At 42.2% G+C, this 21,076-nt stretch overlaps 1 protein-coding gene across 2 annotated transcripts in view; it reads left to right on the top strand.

Annotated features, from left to right (window-relative positions):
* AP2B1 (adaptor related protein complex 2 subunit beta 1) overlaps nucleotides 1-21,076 on the top strand; it is a 93,863-nt gene that overhangs the window by 50,692 nt on the left and 22,095 nt on the right. Inside the window, exons 12-16 of one of the 2 annotated variants that reach the window (XM_066575167.1) lie at nucleotides 677-775; nucleotides 12,247-12,506; nucleotides 14,903-15,095; nucleotides 15,588-15,608; nucleotides 19,976-20,017. In XM_066575167.1, coding sequence (XP_066431264.1) covers nucleotides 677-775; nucleotides 12,247-12,506; nucleotides 14,903-15,095; nucleotides 15,588-15,608; nucleotides 19,976-20,017 — 615 coding nt within the window. The remainder of the gene's footprint in view (nucleotides 1-676; nucleotides 776-12,246; nucleotides 12,507-14,902; nucleotides 15,096-15,587; nucleotides 15,609-19,975; nucleotides 20,018-21,076) is intronic. The other variant, XM_066575176.1, reaches the window with a different exon arrangement.

Raw genomic sequence — 21,076 nt, 5'->3', positions numbered from 1 at the left:
CTTGCCCCCCCCCCCCATTGTTTCCCTGGTGCCAGCACTGAAAGCATCCGCTGAGTTCATTGAGCAGTGCCCCAAAAAAACCACGCGTTCTAATTTAATAATCGGCAGAATACTTAGTAGTGCCCTCAATGCACTGAGTGGCGCTGTCCAGTGCTGACACCAGAGGAAAGACAGGGATGTAAGTATAACACGAACATCCCTGGACTCAGTGTTTCGCCTACTTTTGGCCATAACCTTAGCTTATAGTGCTAAAAGTAGATGACCGAGTCTCTTTAAATGTATGTATAGGGCAGGGGTAAAGACCGCAAAACGGGCAGTTGCAAAAATCAATAAAACTCTTTATTGATGTACAAGCAAGAACACACGAATATGGAAACGGTAGTGTAAAAAAAGCGTTTTTACCTCATCTTATATTCATGTGGTCTTGTTTTCTATAAAAATAGAGGCAAATTGGTTTTCTATGTAGGATATTTAGGTATGTGGGGTTTTGCTCTCTATGTATTAATATAATGTATTGTTCTAGTCTTCTTGCCCAGTGGCCACCTCTTTTGTCTCCTCTATTTAGATGGAAGGCATTGGTAGGTATTGAATTATGGTGACTGGGAATTCAGTATTGTGCCAGGAACATTTATGCATGTTTCTTTTTTTCAAGTATCCTTTTCTTTTCCCCCCTTAGGTGCAACTGACTCTTCTGACGGCCATTGTTAAGCTATTTTTGAAGAAGCCATCTGAGACCCAAGAGCTAGTACAGCAAGTCCTGAGCCTTGCTACACAGGTATAACATTCTTCATAATTAATTGATGGATGTATTTTAGCATTTTCTAAAATTGATGGTGTGTTGATTCTGCTACAGGGTTAATTTTTGAAAAGTAGGGTAAGCTTCCAATATGAGAGGCTGTGTCCTGTCGGGGGAATTCTAATGGTATTTGCAAGTCAAATAACAGTTCTCTATTAGGAGTCCGAATTAATCTTGTGCAACTAGAGCTTTTCTTTTGTAACTGTACTTTTCTCCACACTTCTACTCTTTGAGGCCGGCTGTCCATGGGCAATGCGTTATCCCGCAGCGAAGCTCCGCCGCCCGGGAGCAGGAGCCACCACCCAATCTCCGCCGGTCAGCCCTATCTAATAGGCTGACAGCGGAGAATCGGGGCAATTCGCAATTCCATAACAGCAAAAGTTACCTAAGCCTAAAGGCTCAATCACTTGACCGTATGCGTAAAAGGCAGCGTTTTACCGGTCTGCGTGAGCTGGCAGAGAAACGATGTATGGTGCAGGTCACTGTGCGTCACTGCATATCTCACGTACGCTGTCATGCAGAGTGTGACTTTTGGTTTTTTGCTATTTTTTAAATTTCACACGCTCTCATAGTGGGGTTGCGTATATATCACCGCTCATATGCAATGTATTGCTTATGGACCGTGTAGCATACGCTACACATAGAAAAGAATAGGGCTCGCGCTGTATTATACGCGGTGTAATAGAGCATGCTGCATATCGACACGCAGTGTTTACACGCAAATGTGATTGGATCACTGCAAGTCCATGTACTTTCATTGACAGCATTTGCCGCGTATCACGCTTCCATGCATCACGTGCGTGGCACACACCAAAATCATGGTCGTGTAAATGAGTCCTTAGTCTAAGGCTGGTGTCAGACGTCCAGGTTTAAATTGCGGTTTCTGCGATTGCCATCCGCGATAATATGTGGGCAATGAAAGGCATGTATTTTCAAAGTTTCCGTCACACCTGTGGGTATGAATTGTAGATTCTGCAAGAGGAAGGAAATTGCAGCATGTTTTATTTTACCATGTAATCCACAACTTTAGCGCTCATTGTAGTTGCGTATGGGCTGAGAGTATATCCACAACTTACAAAGAAGCTGTAAGGCTGGGTTCACACAGGGCGTATTCCCGTCAGAAATCTCACGGTTTGGCCGCAGCAAAAACCGCGAGATTTCCGCCAGGAGAACCGCCGCGGTTAAGCCATAGAGGAGAGCGCGACTGTGATGAAAATAAACAAAAAATGAAAGGTAAATAGACATGCTGCATCTTCTGAAACCGCGGTTTCAGCCGGACTTACCGCAGCGGATTAGCCGTCCCGTGTGGACGAGATTTCTGAGAAATCTCGTCCACATGGCTGGCTAATCCCGAGATTAGCGGCCGCTGCAAATCCGCCCTGTGTGAACCCAGCCTAATGTGCATGACTGCCTGCGTGCCTCCGCTGCCATACGCAATACAATTATGTGACGTACACAGGTTCCCTGGCCAGGCTCACAGCTGGAATCCGACCCGGTCGTGTGAGCCTGGCCTAAGTGCAGTACAGGAGTGTAAAATAGTGATAGAGATATGGGGTTGTGTAAGGCTGAATGCACGTGGGCGGGACTTCCGCGGCAAAACTTCATGCAGAATTTCCGCCATTGCACACTGCCATAGGATTGCATTGGTTTATGCAATCTTATGCAGACAGCTGTGATTTTGATCGCGGCAAAACTAGTGCGATAACAAAATTCACTGCTTGTCCTATTTCAGTGCGAGCCTCGCTGACGTGCCGGCTCTGCACTGCGCATATGCGGCTTTGCGCCAGCTGGCACATCAGCAGAGCGAAGACACCGGGCAGGTAAGGCACAGATTGCATCCCGCTGCGAGGATCTCAGTCGGAATCTGACCTGGCCGTCTGCATTCACCCTAAGGCATATATATAATGTAAAAAAGCGTGAAGATCTCCTTTATCCATATACCCACGCAACCATATTGCAGTTCCCATTGGAAATTCAGTCTGTTTCAAAATGGTTGCGAAAACCAGATTTTTTTCCTATACGTCATAGGTAAGCGCTCTGTAGGTATTTTTGTGAAAGTATTGAGACCCAAAAGCTGTTTTTTCCCTCTTTTAATTTCCATGCTCTGTAATCTTCCTGGTTGTAACCGTCCACCCCAGAAAGCCCACATGAACAACTGTTTTAATGAATCAATAGAGAACTGTAAAATAGGTATAATTTAGTTTCCTTGCTAAACAATTGAAGTCCTTGGAACTAGTTTGATCTGCATGTACAAGTCACACAGCTCCATGTGGATCATCTACTTTTACATTGCAAGCAGTGAGCAGCGTGGGCTGAGAGGCACTGCCTTTTCCAGAACTATTTGTGCCCAGCTGTTTTGTGCTTGCAGCCCCCTGCCGCAGTTAATAAGTGGTTCCAGTAATCTGAATATCAGCATTTAAACTTCGTCATCAATAAGTAGCACGCAGATTTTGACCTTTTAAACAGACCAACACTGAACAAGAACACCTCCCTATGTACCCTTGTCTGGTTCGAAAATCTGGCCTTTTTTTGTACAGTTTTTTTTTTTTTTTTTATATTGACATCATGGTAATTTTTTAGTGTGATATTCATGGTCGATCTTAATTAAAAGTTTCTGAATTAACTGGAACTGTTCTTTGCTGCATTACACCCTCAATGTGATTATATGGAGACAAACTACTCTGAGTGTAAAGGCAGATAAGTGGCTAAAAGAAATGGATGGGGGAGGGGAATGGCCTATTAAATCTTCTGCCTCCTCCTGTAGCATTCACGTTCTATTCATGTGACAATTGCAGCTACCATATATACTCTAGTATTTGCCGACCCAAGTATAAGCCGATTTCAATAAGTTTTACCACAAAAAACTGGTAAAACTTATTGACTCGAGTATAAACCCAGCTATACTCGAGTATATACTAGGTAAAAAAAAAAAAAGCAATACTCTTCTCTCAGCTGGCATCTGTGTCCCCGGCAGTGCGACAAGCTGCTTCAGTCTTCTGCCTGCTGTCATCTCCCCGGCTTGGTTTTGAAATTCCTGCCATCAGCGCTGTGTGAGGAAGCGCTGCGATTGGATCAAGCACCGGCCAATCACAGCCGGCGCTTGATAAACCAATCGCAGCCATTCAGAATGACATCACTCCATCCAATCACAGCGCTGACAGTGGGGATTTCAAAACCAGGACAGGGAGAGGACAGCGGGGAGAAGACTAAAGCAGCTTGCCGCACCACCGGGGAGGGCATCGCGACGGGGACACGGCATGCTGTATAAACGCTGATCTATAAAGCTTATCACTCATCGTGCAGTTTAAACAGCCGCTGTTTAGTAGTAAACGGAAGCTGTGTATCTTAGTGCAGGGGGGGGGGGCGCAGGGGGAGCGAGAGAAGAGAAATCTCCTGCACTGCTCCACCCCCCTGCTGGCCACTCCGTGAACCAGCCTGCTCTGCTAGCTCTCATGCAGAAGCACAGGAGCGAGGAAACACAGGGACGAGTGTCCGGCATCATTTGCCCGACATTCGTCCTGTGTAAAAGGACCTTTAGACCACTGAGCTCAGTGATTGGCTGCTGTAGTCACATAAATGATGCACTGAAGTAGTAGGACATTTAAGAGGACATTTACAATTAGCTAAATATTTAAATATCCCAGAAAACCTCTTTTTTACAGAGAACCTATAGCTAGATAATAGCTGGCTGCATGGCTCTGACTCTTTCCCCTCACTTTCCCTTGCCCATATTCACCTCTCTTGTCAGACGAGCCAACGATGCTTTTTTATGCCTATAGAAAATGGACAAACAAAAAGTGAATTATTTATTCAGTGTAAACGCAGCCAACGATCCTACACTAAACAATTGTCTTTCACTTTCGCTCATTTGAACAATTTTTTTGAACGGTGGTAGTTTAGTGTAAAAGGGCCTTTGGGTCCAGCCCCCAGCGCTCTTAATGTGTCAAGTGGACAGTACCTGCCGCTTAATCTTGATGAGTGATGTCGGACTGACCATCAAGTTATAGCCAGCTGGAGCTACACATTTCTTGTCCAGACTGGATATGAAACACTTAGTGCTAGTTATTCCTGTAGTCATTAAAGATAGTTCTGATGCATCTGGTCCCTTCATCCATTGCATTGCTGAGGTTCAGCGCTGTCACAAGGCTGTTTCTGTACTATCCTACTCACTGATTGTTTGTTTTGTACAATACAAGTAAATCCCGCAATCACTTTAAGAAACCAGCAAATATCTCATCTCCGCATGGCAATGCTGACCCTAAACACTTAGGGCAATTATGCCGTTCTTTTTCCTGTAAGATTGCTCTGTCAGAGCTCCGGAATGTAATTTGACATTTATACCCAGGTTCTTGCTGTATCTAGATTTGAGATAAACCTGTGATCCCCTAAGCAGCTGCTTTAGTGAAGCAACTCGGAATCCTTGAAATCCTCTGATATATATGGTCCTATTCTTCTTTAGTTTCAGTGGGAAGATTTGACTGAGCTTCTCTAGTGTATAGTTCTGCTGCTAGCTCATCTTACATAGTGTCTTTGGGAGCAAACATTTGGGAAACGCTGTCTAATTTCTAGAGGCAGGTTTTATTCAGATGCATACTTTATTCACCCTTCTTTTGTAATGGCTCTTCTGTAAGTTTCTTTTTAACTCTAGTGGCTTAGGTGAGGTCTGAGTCAGGAGGAAACGTACCAATTCCGGAGATCTAGATATATATATATATAGCACTCACTGACTGACTGACTCGCCACTAATTCTCTAACTTCCCGGTGTCGTACAAGCGTAAAATTTAGCAGGAGCATTCTTTAGTTCCTGAATAAAAAAAGTAAAGGCGTCACAACTCTTATTCATTGCTCAGTGCAAAAGTATTGGCGACCCTGTGTAATGTCCGAAATCTGATTCTCTAACTTCCCGGTGTTGTACAAACATAAAAATTTTGGCAGAAGCATTCTTTAGGTCATAAATAGGAAAAGTAAAGGGGTCACAACTCGATTATTCAATGCTAAGTGCAAAAGTAAGTGCACCCCTAATGTACCTAATCTAATTCTCTAACTTCCTGGTGTCGTACAAACTTGAAATTTGGCACAGCCATTCTATAGGTGCTAAATAGGAAAAGTAAAGAAGTTGCAACTTTATTATTCAATTTTAAGTGCAAAAGTAAGTGACCCCCTATGTTACGTAACTTCTTGGTGTCGTACAAGTGTGAAATTTGGCACAAGCATTTTTTATAGGAACAGTAAAGGGGTCGCAACTTAATCAATCCTTAGTGCAAAAGTATGTGACACCTTATGTTGTGTAACTAATAACACACATCTGAACCTCACAAACATAAAATTTGGCACAACCATTCTTTACATCCTAATAAGACAAGTAAAGGGGTTGCAACTTCAATAATCACTTCTAAGCGTGAAAAAAATCTGTGATACATGAGATGGTTCTATTCTCAGAAACCTTAAAGCCTAAGGAAATTACTTGTATACTGAGAAGAATTTATTTCACCTCTACGTGTATATACTGAGGACAATCTAAATGCTTCTCTATGTGTATATACTAAAAAGAATCTTAAGTCACCTCTGTGTGCATTTACTGAGCAGAAGAAAGCGGTCACGAACTGCAGGCATGCAGGATGACTTTAACCCCTTAATGACATGGCCTATTTTGGGCTTAAAGGGGTTGTCCCTCGAAACAAAGTTGGGGTATACACTTCTGTATGGCCATATTAATGCACTTTGTAATGTACATTGTGCATTAATTATGAGCCATACAGAAGTTATTCACTTACCTGTTCCGTTGCTGGCGTCCCCGTCTCCATGGTGCCGTCTAATTTTCAGCGTCTAATCGCCCAATTAGACGCGCTTGCGCAGTCCGGTCTTCTCCGTGTTGAATGGGGCTGCTCGTGCTGGAGAGCGCTCCTCGTAGCTCCGCCCCGTCACGTGTGCCGATTCCAGCCAATCAGGAGGCTGGAATCGGCAATGGACCGCACAGAAGACCTGCGGTCCACCGAGGGTGAAGATCCCGGCGGCCATCTTCGCAAGGTAAGTAAGAAGTCACCGGAGCGCGGGGATTCGGGTAAGTACTATCCGTTTTTTTTTTTCAACACATGCATCGGGTTTGTCTCGCACCGAACGGGGGGGCTATTGAAAAAAAAAAAAAACGTTTCGGCGCGGGACAACCCCTTTAAGGACGCAACGATTTTTGGCAGATTTTCTTCTCCATTTTTCAAGTCATAACTTTTTTAAATTTTTCCATTGACGCGGCTGTATGAGGGCTTGTTTTTTGCGTGGCGAACTGTAGTTTTTATCGGTGCCACTTTTGGGTACATAGACTATATTGTAAAATTTGTATAATTTTTTTTTTATGATAGCAGGGAGAGAAACCGCATACATTCTGCCATAGGTTATTATTTATTTTTTTTACAGCGTTAATCATGCAGCATAAATGACACAATGCATTTTTTCTGCGGGCCGGTACGATTATAACGATACCAAAATTCTCACTTTTTTTTTTTTTACATTTTTCCACTTTTCTGCAATAAAAACCCTTTTTTTGGAAATCTTTTATTTTTTTCTAAATCGCTGCATTCAAAGTCCTGTAACTTTTTTTTTTTTTTTTTTTTTATGTACGGAGCTCTATGAGGCCTTATTTTTTGCAAGACGAGCTGTAGTTCTTGTGGGTACCATTTTGGAGTACATACGGCTTTTTTGATCACTTTTATTGGATTTTTAGGGAGGCAAAATGCTAAAAATTAGCATTTTGCCTCAGTTTTTTAGCATTTTTTTAAACGCTTTCTTCCCTGCACAGTCAAAAGCATATGCAACTTATTGTACGCGTCGTTACGGATGCGACAATACCAAATATGTGGGGTTTTAATTTTTTTAAACTTTTTTTATTCTAATATGAGAAAAAGCATAAAAGGTTTTTTTTTTTTACTTTTTTTTTTTTTTTTTTTTTATTCATTTTTTTTACAGTGTGAGTCCCTCTGAGGGACTTGCAGCACAGCACTGATGATCGCTGGGATAAGGCATGGCAGGGCTACTGCCCTGCCATGCCTTATCGCTTATACAGCGATCACAGGCTATGGCACTACAGGACGCCAGTGTCTGGCGTCCTGTTGCCATGGCAACAGGACGCGCTCTCTGCGATTATATCGCAAGAGCCCGGCAACTTCACAGAGGGAGCGCTCCCTCTGTGAACCCTTCCCATGCCGCGATCTACCTAGATCGTGGCAGGGAAGGGGTTAACAGCGGGGGACGCATCTCCAATGCACTCCCGCTGTTGCAGCAGGAGGCCGGCTGTGACTGACAGCCGGCTCCCGCTGAGGGATAGCGCGAGATCATAAGTGATCTCGCGCTATCCCCAGGACGTAAGTTTACGCCCTGTTGCGGAAAGTACCCCGCTGCCAGGACGTAACCTTACACCCTGGAGCGGGAAGGGGTTAAGGCTAACAAGGGGCTGCAACCTCCAGTCTGGGGGTAAATTCGAATAAAAGGGCATTATCTTTAAGGGTAAAAAGTGAGGAGAGTGGGAGGGGTGGCACATTCTGGACATGGATAAATGCAGTCTAAGGACAATCTAACGCTCCTCTATGTATATACATATTTTATTCCTCAGTTCCTCTGAAGTAACTGCAACTTCATAAAATTTTCCATGCGAACAACAGATAAACACCTGTACCAAATTAACTCAGGTGAAGCCGGGTATATCAGCGTGTGTGTGTGTAGAATATAAAAATAAGAGGGTGCTGATAGGTATTAAGCCTTACCCAGAAAAAATTGAGCTAGGAAGCTGAGACTGGCACACTATTCTACATGTTCCCCCAGGATGTCAGTCACCTTGCCCACTTCTCTCCTGCAGCTTTTTAAGTCCCTGCAAATAGAATTCTTCCGACTGCTGGTCAAACCACTCATTTGCAGCATTATTTTACTCCAAAATACTCCCAAACTGTTGTCCCTTTAGGTGTTTTTGAGATTGGGGAACAAATAGTAGTCAGACAGAGCCAGGTTGGGTGAATAGGGTGGATGGGGCATTGTCATGCAACAAGATGACACCTTTAGAAAGCTTTCTTTAACGTTTTTTTCTTGATATTTTGCCTCAGCCTTGATAATAACGAACAGTGATATGTTGCATTGATGGTTGAACCCTTTGGAAGCTTGTCCACGAGCAGAACTACCTCCTTATTCCAAAAATTGGTTGCTATTTGCTTCTGCACTGACCTTTGCACACAGAACTTCTTAGGCCTGGGGGAACCACTGTGCCTCCATTGCTTAGACTGTTCCTTTGTCTCTGGATCATAACAGTAGATTCATGTCTCATCACCAGTTACCAGTTTGTCCAGGAAATCTGACTAATTTCTTGGAAAATGCTCCAAAACAGCCACCGATGTCTCTACACGTCTCCTTCTGTTTGGTTGTCATAAGTTTTGGGATCCACTTGGCTGTAAGCTTTCTCATCCCTAAGTCGTTGTGGATAATGGCACCAACTCTTTAATGTCCCCAGATATGCAGCAATATTTTTGGCTAATATTTGGCGGTCCTCCATGATCATTTCATGGATGGCTTTCACATTTGCAGGCACGGAGACCGGCCTTCCACTGGGTTTCTCACTTTCAATACCAAAATGGCCACAACCCAATGTTTAACTGTTGCATATGAAGGGCCACTGTCACCCAAAGTTTTTTACATTTCATCATGGATCTGCTTAGCACCTTTCCCTTGGAAGAACAGGAACTTGATTATGTTCCTATGCTCTTCCACACTAAACGTCTTTGGAGATGCTGCCATGTTCACTTTGGACTGGGAAAAAAAAGCTAAGTTAAAATCATGGGTAGTTGATTTTTGTATCACTGAATATAGACAAGTACACCCTGCAATTTACAGCTTCGTAACTCAATTTTTTTCTGGGTAAGGCTCAATACTTATCAGCACCCCGTGTGTGTGTGTGTGTGTGTGTGTGTGTGTGTGTGTGTTTGTAGAATTTGTCACATTTTCTCATAGGATTTTAGTGTTGTGATCTGAAATTGTATTCCAATAAATATAACATAAAATATGCTTAAGTAGCTTGATTATTTTAACATAATGGTGATGAAAAGCCTGCTATTGCTATTTTAATACAGTAAATGTATCACTTAAAAAACATGAGTCATATATGAAGGAGTCAGTGTTTGGGAAAATTGAGGAGTCACAGGTTTGATTTACCGACTCCACAGCCCTGGTTAGAACTGCTGTAAATAAACTTCAGCTTTGACTGAAGAAACAGCCCTCGACATGGAGTGTTGGATGGTAACAGACATTAGGGGTTTTGCCTCTTTAAAAATAAGAAATATCCTTGTCCTTATAAGGTCACAACAGGACAAATCAGTAGCCCCACAGCCTGGATGGTGAACATGACACTGAGATATTACAAAGAATCTACTTTGCTTACTGCTTTTATGTCCGTTTTAAGCTGAGAAATCCACTAAAACAGCAGGGAGTGGAAAAGAGGCCTCAAGAATGGGAGGAATGGGTAAAAACTAGTATAACTAAGAAAGAGATTCCCAAGCCTGAAGGTTTGACCCTGGAGGGGTAAAGGTTGTGATTAAGCCTATGGCCTTTATCAGGGGAAGGGGGAGGATATGTGGCAAGGTAGTTCACAGCAAGGTCTGCAGAGGGCGAGAAAGCAGGCCTTCTTTGTGCTAATCAGCTGGGACAGCTGTATTGGCCAAAATATTACCAAATACCTCATATTTATGGAGAATTGTTGATACATATTTTTTACATGTAGTGTAGCTTTGAACACTGGGGACACCTGGCATATCAGTGCCAGTGTGGTTCACCAATGGGGATGCACGGCAGGTAAATATGACGTCACTAATGGGTTGCGAGCCTGCATGGTGCACTACACGTACTGTGTGGCCTGACACCCTGTCTATAATTTTTACACATTGTTTACTTATGTGCAAGCATGGTACTGGACAGCAGTTCCCTCCATATAAGGAGTATCTGTGAGTGGTTGTTTATCAGTAACTTGCACCTTTGCTCCTCCTCATAGCAGTTGGGTTGTTTTTCACGCTGAGGGATATGGTGTATTACCTGCACCCCCTATGTTAACACAGTAGTAAGTATATGACCAGTTTTTTGTGTTAGCTGTGTGGGTATGTCTGGAGAAGTTAAAACGTCCAGACACATTCAGTGCCCTGCTGAAAGCTAGAGAGAGAGGCTGCAGAGGCAGGGCAAGGACCTGGGAGCCCGAGGTCTGGCGCAGACCATACCGGGCTTGTCACATGTCTGACAGGGCCGGACATCCTCTAGACACACCGGGCTCTGTTACTGAGTGAAATATCTTTGATTGCTTCATAGTGGCGTCTAGTGGTCAACAAGCTCAAAAGAAGCAAAATTAGGGTGCTGGAATGGCCAAGTTGAAGTCCTGACTTGAATCCCTTGTGAGATGCTGTGGCAAGACCTTTATGCAGGCAGTTCATGCTCGAATACCTTCCAGACTACAACAATTATGCAAAGACTAGTGGGTCAGAATTAATCAATAGCAGTGTAAAGGCTTATCACTAGAGATGAGCGAACGTACTCGGTAAAGCACTACTCGTCCGAGTAATGGGCTTTATCCGAGTACCTCCCCGCTCGTCCTGAAAGATTCGGGGAGCGCCGCGGAGCGGGGAGCTGCAGGGGAGAGCAGGGAGGAACGGAGGGGAGATCTCTCTCTCCTTCTCTCCCGCCCGCTCTCCTCTGCTCCCCGCCGCAACTCACCTGTCAGCAGCGGCGCTCACCGAATCTTTCAGGACGAGCGGGGAGGTACTCGGATAAAGCACATTACTCGGACAAGTAGTGCTTTACCGTGTACGTTCGCTCATCTCTACTTATCACGTTATTATCACCAACATTTAATTGTAGTTGTTACTGCCAACCAGTCATGTTTAGGGGGGCAGTTACTTTCTTACATTAGTAATGCAGGTTTTTCCAAAAAATGTTTACCTGCAATAACTGATCTTTTAAAAGCTGCATTTTGTGTTTCCTGTTTATCATAGCGATGGATCATCTAAAAAATTTAAATGTGACAAATTGGCAAAAAATTGAATGAGGGGGCAAATACTTATCACAGCACTGTATATAGATAGCTTGCATGTTGCCACGTACAGTACTCCAATATGTACAAGCCTTGAGAATAAACTGCTTTTCATCAAAAAAAAGGAAAAACAAATGATCATTTATTTACTTTTTTAATCTAAAGCTAAAACTTGAATGTGAAATTATAATAAAGATACGCATTTATCAAATTGAGAAGGTAACTGGTAATGAGGCTGAAGGTACATGATGAGTTTAGTCTGTATAAATTGGTCTGCCCTTTATGGTGACAACTTGTGGTAATTCATTTAATTTTAAGGCATTCAAATGTAATTATATTGTAACACGATTGATAATTGGAATTATTAAGTCTATTTATAAAGACCCACTTTTTTCTCTTTCTGTAGGATTCTGATAATCCTGATCTGCGTGACAGAGGATACATTTACTGGCGCTTGCTGTCTACTGACCCGGTCACTGCCAAGGAAGTGGTGCTTTCAGAGAAGCCTTTGATCTCTGAGGAGACGGACTTGATTGAACCCACTTTGTTGGATGAGTTGATTTGCCACATTGGTTCTCTAGCTTCAGTTTATCACAAACCACCCAATGCCTTTGTTGAAGGCAGCCATGGAGTTCATCGTAAACACCTTCCCATTCAGCATGGAAGGTGAGTGTTACGACCACTATAATATTATGTACCCACTTGTTTTCCGAAAGGTAACCATTTGCTTAATGAGGGCCTGTCAAGTCTTCAGACGTCTTCAGACTAGTACGTACTAGTATTAACAGTGCCGGAGCTGCTTTTCTTAGATCTCTGCATTATGTGCCTCTTATTCTTCCTAGACATTTATGAATAAACTGACAATTGGGTGTTCCCAGTTGGAGGTATGTACCTGCACCCTTATACCTGTCCAGTCAGTCCTGACACATCCATCATTACTCCAGAACTGTTTCATGGCGAATGCAAGTATTTACTAAGGTTGTATTTACATGGGCAAGAACAAGTTATTCCTGAGATTCTCGGGCATAACTCGCATAGCAGGCGTGTGCTGTGTGATATGCGAGACCCCCCCCCCCCCCCCACATCACACAATCTATTCTCATACAAGACTCGCACAAAAACTCGAACACTAGGTCCAAGCAAAACATTGCCCACGTACATGCACACATTCAAATGAATGAGTGCTTTCTCCATGCAAATTCTGCCCGTCTTAGACACGGACAGAACTCGTGGGAATATTGGCCGCGTAAATCCGGCCTAAAACGGATAAGGCAGGGCAGCTGGCAGATTCATTTTAATCCTTTGCTCCTTCGTAGAGTACCATACATACTTAAGAGTATTTATTTGTTTCTTTAATATTCCCCATCTGAGAGATAGAAAGCATCCTGCCCTGGAATACACCGCCGTTCTTATCATTGGTTAGCTAGTTTACAACAAATCTATAACTTTAGGATCTTGGAGCAGGATGTAAGCTAGAACAAAAACTCCAATTTACAGTAGTTCCAACACTCTTTCTTAACCCTTTCCAATCCAATTTGTATTCTGGTTTTCCTAGGGGGCTTACTCTTTCTGCTGTTTTACAAAAGCGCTATCTGCTGGCTAAAGCCAGTACTGCATGAGGTGACACCTTGGATAGGCTCCGACAGCAGAGAGGCTGGCAATATACAGTAAGAGAACCCCGATGGATGTCTTCCAACATTGGAGCTGTGTACAGCCTCAAATCGTAATGTCTCCAGACGTAAGACAGTGGATTGGAAAGGGTTAACATTGGTAGAACTAAAGTTTGTGTGTTTTCTATACAAGTTTTAATTGCCTTTTTAATTTTATCTTTGGAAATATAAATTCAGATATTCAAGTGAATATTTCTTTTAGTGGATTAACATCAACAGTTTGTGGCTCATTGGGTAATGCAGGTATACATTGAGAGCTTGTTGCTCCTATTTCTCGGACATGGACACATGCTTTATTTTGATTGATAAGACATAAGTAGCAGAAAAGCTGCTTGATGTCAGTGCGAAGCTTTTAGTAGAGTAAGCCTTGAGCGCTTAGATACTATCAAGTCTCTTATCAGAATTTGAAAATGCTATGAAGCTGTTTTGACTGCTCTAATCCTTTCTTCTGACTGGTAACTAGGACTTGGTAGGTCAGGTATGTCTTACAACTAATACACATCCATTTCTAATAGTTTAACTCCAAATGCCACATATAGAACTCCCAGGGTTTTATAGGCCTGTCAAAAATATTCTTCCTGGTGTTCCCAAAGTCTATGATGATGATGATCTGTTCTAGTAAAATGGGAATTTACTATTGAGCATTGCAAGTACAGGTGATATGCTACTGGTAGAATTGTACAACTCTGACCCCCATTATCTTTATGGTACTAAAATGATAGATTTTTTTAGCACATGTCAGAACTTCTGTTTTTAAATTGATGTAAAATACAGTATTTTAACATTCCTATTTTTTATTTTTAGTCTATTCAAATAGTATAACATTTCAGCAATATACAAAAAGAAAGCGTTTAGTGTATAGAAAAGATGCAAGGAAGTACAATTCTACAAAATATTAACAGAATGCCCCACTGCCTTCACAGTATAGCACACAGCTATTTAAAGAGCGGACACGTGTCTGATAGAAACGGTCAGTCCTTCACTGCCCACTGTAGATTGCAGACTAATATATTGAAGAACACCTGGAGTAACAAAAACTAGAGGGGAGAATAAAGGGAGGCCGAAAAAAGGAAAAAGTGGGAGCGAATTAATGCAGAAAGTAGCTCCTTATGTAATCAGGCTGTAGAAATCAGTGTTTTGTTTTTTTTAAGTGATCCAAGGTTGCCATAGGCCGCCTGCTGTGCTGGGAAATACAGTATGGTCTCATTGAAGTGAAAAATATACTAATATCAGTTTCTTAGGGGCCACATTTTTCTTTATAGCGAGCTTGACATCACTGAATAGCAGGTTTCAGTCCTGACATTTTACATGATGATGATTATGATCTCTCCCTGCAAAACCAAAAAGTTTTCCTAGCTGTGTTAAGATGTTCTTTCACTGAATGTTTTCTAGCATCGATATCGGAGACAGCCCAGTAGGACCTACTCCAACTGTCTCCCTTGAACAACCTCAGGTCATTCCCTCACAAGGAGATCTCCTTGGTGACCTTCTGAATCTAGACCTTGGACCACCCGGAAATGTCCCACAAGTATCCACAATGCAGATGGGAGCTGTGGATCTGCTTGGTGGAGGTCTAGACAGTCTGGTAAGAAATGTCATGTTTCCTAATAGTTAAAGAAATTTAGTATAAAATATAATGACTCTTTAAATAAAAAGATTTCATTTTAAAAATTATGCAGATAAGCAATCTAGTACTTCCAATTATATAGCCATTAGTGATATCCTTGAGTCTTGGTGCTGTGTGTGACCTGTTGTCCCAGTAGTAGGTTTATCATTGATTTACATATACTTTTTTTTTGGGGGGGGGGGGGGGGCTAAATTGTGATAGTGTCCTGGCAGAGACCTGATTAAGACACAACTCAGTGGACACTAGAAGTTGTCTGTTACTTTTTGGTCCATTGTGTTCTCGCAGCAGCAGTCACAGTAAGGACAGTCGCTCCACTATTCAGCTGGTAATTGTCAGGGACTCTAGATTTGCTGTTGTAGACACTGATTGTTGTTTTCTGCAGTTCATCTGTCTCTCCGCTGACAGTAACCTTTTTGCTTCTTTCCTCCTGCGTCCCGCCTACCCTTGCAGATGGGAGAGGATACGCAATGGGTAACTGGTTCTCACTCAGTAGTACTCTGATAAACTGGCATTCTCCTTCTCCCCTCCCTTCCATTGGTCGTCATTACAGACCCTTGTTCCCTCTCACCAGGCAGCTCATTTGCATGGTCATTAGTATTCGGCTGTGAACATTATGTTCAGAAGCATCCAGTTTATCAGCCGAACTAAGCACAGTCCTTTCCTCAGTAAGATGCCATACCCAACCTTTAGAAACACGATGTACATATGCCATTATATCCCCATGTTGTCTGCTTCGAGTCTGTTACTTGCCGTTTACACCATTTTTACTGCTTTGCATCTGCGGACTAAAAAGTATTTAATGACTGCATTTTTTTTAAGCAGCTTCCAAGCTTATATAACTTAAAACATAATGTGTGTTTCTTTTGGAAATCATAAGAAACCAATTAAGTAAATGAGTGTTATGGGTGCTTAGATCCTTGCTTGTGCAGATAATGAATATTCAGTATGCCAAGTATAAGCACCTTGCTTGACATACCAGGATGTCTTTCTGAGTTCTGCATTTGCATGCAGATATTTGTCAGGTATGTAGCCCAGAGAAGTGCATTACTAGCCATAACTGGGTTTTCTTTCCAATGTCTACATGTCTGCAGATCACATGAAGATAATATCTAATAGATTTGATTATTGCTGCAAGCTAACATTCTTGGGCAGATTGTATCAAAAGTCTGTATATGTAATCACAGCCTCGCAAAAACTGAGGCTCATAGGCCGCCTGCACACAGGCGGGATTTCCGCCACTGAAAGTTTGCATAGGAGTGCATTACAATACGCACTCCTATGCAGACGGCCGCGGTTTGGCCGCGCGAAATCTCGCGCGGCAAACAAACCGCGGCATGTCCTATTTTTGTGCGGGGCTCGCACCCACCCGGCCGCCGGCTCCAGTCTGCGCATGCGCCGGCTGCGCTGCAGCCGGCACATGAGAGAGCCGGGGCCGCCAGGCGCGGGCGAGTACGCGCTCGTCTCTGCAGGCTCTCGGGTCGGGTCCTGCGGCGAGAATTCTCGCCGCCGGATCCGACCCGCTCGTCTGCAGGCGGCCATAGGCAGATACTTCTAAAGTTATTTAAAATCTATCATAGTGGTGTTCAACAGGCAGCTTTAATTCTTTCATGACCGGGGCTTTTTTGGGCCCTCAGGCTCCATGTTAAATTTCACCTTTTGGATTGATGCATTGTAAAGGTCACTCTCTTTGTAAAATTTTGGTCTACTTCAATTTAATTTTAAGATTTCAATTTTGTAGATTGAATTTGGGCAAAAATAGTCAGATACAGGAATAAATAGTTGTTCCTCATTTTTGCATGGTGTTTAAGGTAGATAATTCACCTAAATAAAATTTACCAGAAAAAATAAAGGCTCTAATTTTCCAATACTCAGCGATGCCACATATATCTACATTGTGTAATGAATGACGGTGCTGTAATTGCAAGAACAAAAAAATCTGTTTTAAAATGCATCTCCTTCTCTCCCTGTAGTCGCATCATCTGTATGTGGATGATAATCAACCAAGTACAGATATTTTATTAAACCCTTAAGAATCTGCGTTTGGTCCTGGGTTTTAATCCCGTCCGATAGCAAAAATACAGCTCGGTATTAAAGCCCATGCAATTAAACAAGGTCGGGTCCTCTGCTGTCAGACACAGCCGAGGACCCGGAGGAGAAGGTATAAGTGGTTTTTAACTACTTCTGACTTCTCCTTTTCAGGATACATAGCACTCAAGAAGCGCTATGTACTAAAAAGGGAAAACTGAAGTTTTAGTTTTGCTATGCGATCACGCTGGGTGCCCTGTCTCACAGCAGAGCTACAGGGTCCTAGCAGACCCTAATCAGCTCTGTTAGTGACTATTGTCACTCTAGGGGGAAGTTTTCCCCTGTAACTGGGACCCCTATGGATGCCCCAGCTACAGTGGAAAAGTGAAAAAAAGACCCTATGAATGACTCTCAGAGGTCTTATATGAAGTCATGTGGGACATAGATGGTAAAAAAATTAGTTACAAACAGAAGTTAAAAAATAAAATAAAAATATACGCATAAAGAGAAAATGACCCACCAGTGACGCCAACCAAAACAGTCGCCATATGCTCCCTGTAATCCAAAACAATACAAATTATATATCAAATCGTTCAAAACAAATTGAGGAATTCATTGCTATACTTTATTTTTTAAATTAGCATATTTATGATAAAATAAACTAGTATATATATTTTTTTATGACTCATTTTTTAAGCTTTTTACCCCTAATAAAAGTTTAAAAAAAAAAAAAAATCAATGAAAAAGAAAATTTTTAATATAGCCCTATATGTCACGGGGAAATAAATGAAGCAAATATAATTTTGGTAGCTGAAGAATAAAAAAAATTAAGCAGTAAAATCCCTAAAGTGTCTGGTCTTTTAGGACCAGACACCCTGGTCTTTTACGGGTTAAAGGTGCAAAAAGAGATAAGTCGGGTAGAATAATCTAAAATTGGTGGCTGGTGGAATGTATGTTAGCATAAAATTACCAAGTCAAAGAAGCGTGTTAAAGGGGTTTTCTGGGCAAAAACTATTGATCAACTATCCTCAGCATAGGCCATCAATAGATAATAGGCAAGAATCCACCGCTCTGGATCCCCAGGCGATGCTTATCGTCCGGATCACTGGCAGTGCAGCAGGCCAGAGGTATTATAGAGAAGACATTCAGCATTTACTGAGGCCTGGATCAGCAGTATATTACAGAATGGATTTCCTATCATTAATATGCCTACTACCCGTTTTGCCAGGAGTATTCGGTTGCTGATATTACGATCATGAGCTAGGAATGAGGAGAATGTTTACAAGCGATCTTGATTTCATCCGGCATGATGTAAAACATTCAGCCTTTTATGTTCCATTCATGCCTGGTTTATGTACGTAAATGTCTGCATGTGTAGTCATGGCTTTGCAGCTTTCAGCCCACTCATTTTAGCTTACACAAGGCAGATTTGTTGCGACTGTTTGATACATTTGAATTGGGTTTGTAAAAATCCATTCACGTGCCGCAAACACAATCCATTCAGATGTACGGAACGGACAGGGCTTCCATGCAGCAAGCAAAGGTCTTATGCTTATGGTGGTTTGGGAATCGTAGTCCAATATTCAGAGATAGGGGCTTGTTTTAACCTTCAACCCTAATTTAGGACAAGTGCGTTATAATTTCTCTAATGTATAATATTGCGCTGTTTACAAATATAGTGAAATAACATTCCCCTTTGTGTGTCCTGTCAAGAGTATGTGAACTTTCCAACAGCGCCTCTGCTTGCTTCTTGCAGACACCTTGGTACGCTGTAAGATGCTTTTGCAGGAAAGTCGCTTGGAGTCTTATTCCCCTGACTTTGCCTTGCTCTATGGACCAGCACATATAGACAATAGCTGTGTCGTCTTCACTGTAGCACTGTCAATGCAAGGCCAGCATATTCCATCCAGATTGGAATATTGGAAGCACATATGCTTGACTTTTATGTTGATAACTTCTGCAGAGGACATATGATTCATATCGTAGTTCAGGGTTCTGACACAGCTTCTAGGCTCCCGGCCCAGAAAGAGGGAACAGGAAGACAGCTTGTGCTGAAAGGGCAACTGAAGTGAGCATTTAAAGGATGGTTGAAAGATCCAGTATTATTGTGTTGAAAGGGAATGATACTGTGCTTGCCAGGGGAAAAATACAAAGTACACTCGACTAACCTTTGGTAGAGGAGACTACTGCATAGGTAACGCAATCAGCTTGCCCAATAGTTTTTTTTTTTTTTTTTGTAAATAGCCCATTATTATGCATCTTGGAATTGCAGTTGGAGGATTAAAGGGGTTTTTCTAGACTTTCAAAAATGTGGCTGAAGGCAAGGAATGTGAAAAAAATAATAAACTAATAAGCAATATGGAATATACAAACAAAGGCTCGGCTTCTCAGACTGCTCGTGTCCAGATCAGTTGTAACAAATGTATTGCAGAAATGTCATTTCAACATTGTTAGAGGCAAAATTTACAAGGTGGGTGTGATATGTGGCCCCAGATTCCTTTTGAACTTTTTTGCCTTTTTTTGCGAAGGGGGATCAGATTGAACTCTATATTGCTGCCTTGTGTGTGTGTTCTCCTATTTCCAGAGTCCACCACAGTTTTTTCTGTACTAAACATGGTAAAAAGTTGCATTTATTTTTTTTTTTTTTTTTTTTTTTTTAGATTAGTGCTTTTTTTTTTTTTTTTTTTTTCCAGTTCTACTTTGGTTGGACTTCCTGTACCACTGTTAGGACCTCTCATGAAATCCATCATTACTTTTAAAGTTTCTTGATTGCAAACTGTACTGGAAATGTAACATGAATGTTTCTCTTACAGCTGGGAAGTGATCTTGGAGGTGGAATCGGTGGGAGTCCAGCGGTAAGATTTTGCTTCTTGAGCCGGAATAGCACCAAGCCTTTATTACCCCTTCATTATTTTCCCTTGATTTTAAGAAGTAATTTTCGAACTCCTTTAGTAGATATCATTTTACGGAGTTTTAGTATGGTATTTATATTTATAACTTTAGCCCATTGGCATACAGCACCTACATTTAACCCTTTCCAATCCACTGTCTGACGTCTAAAGACATTATGATTTAAGGCTGTACAGCTCCGATGTTGGAAGAAAATCCATCAGGGTTCTCTTACTGTATATTGCCAGCCTCTCTGCTGTCAGAGCCTATCCAAAGTGCCACCTCATGCAGTACTCACTTTAGCCAGCATATAGCGCCGTTGTATAATGGCAGAAAAAGAGTAAGCCCCCCTAGGAAAACCCGGATACAAATTGGATTGGAAAGGGTTAACTGTGTCCAAATGACTTTAACGCTGGTGTTTTCGGAGATGCTCAGTAAAGAACACACGATGACATAGTGGGGCACAGCTGTGGCTGATAAATATTGACTGGAGGGAAATAGATTCATTTGAGATGTGTTTGTTTTCCCATATACTGTGAGCACTCATTATGGATGCTCACAACAACTCTGAGAGCAAAACAATCAGCTTTTCATCCAGTATTTTAACGAGAAGAAATAAAATGAAAAAAACATTGAGGACATGCTATCGCCAAAATACAGTCACGCATAACTGGTGATATTTAGCCACTGCGCTGAGTACTCTTGTTCCTGACCTGAGGGACAGTGATGCAGACTTACAACTTATCACGTCTCTGCCTAACTTATTCAAAGGGCCTCTGAAAAATCAGAGCAAGACTCCATGGTTGCTGTAGGCAACGGCTCCACTTATACCCTGTGCTTTATTTTGATAAATCTTATATTTGCATACCAAAAACAAAATTAACCACTGAAGCCTGTGAGTCTCTGAGCGGTCACATGTGCAATGAATGCCATGTGATCGCCCGCCGCTTCTTTGGGGTTCCATGTGGCAGGCACCATGTCTGCAGCATTGCTGGATGGGCAGCTGCCGGGGAATAGGTGAGTAT

This window comes from Eleutherodactylus coqui, chromosome 1, assembly GCF_035609145.1.
Source record: "Eleutherodactylus coqui strain aEleCoq1 chromosome 1, aEleCoq1.hap1, whole genome shotgun sequence".
NCBI classification, from domain to species: domain Eukaryota; kingdom Metazoa; phylum Chordata; class Amphibia; order Anura; family Eleutherodactylidae; genus Eleutherodactylus; species Eleutherodactylus coqui.
The sequence above is the reverse complement of the archived record's forward strand: the minus strand, read 5'-3'. Positions and strand labels throughout refer to the sequence as shown.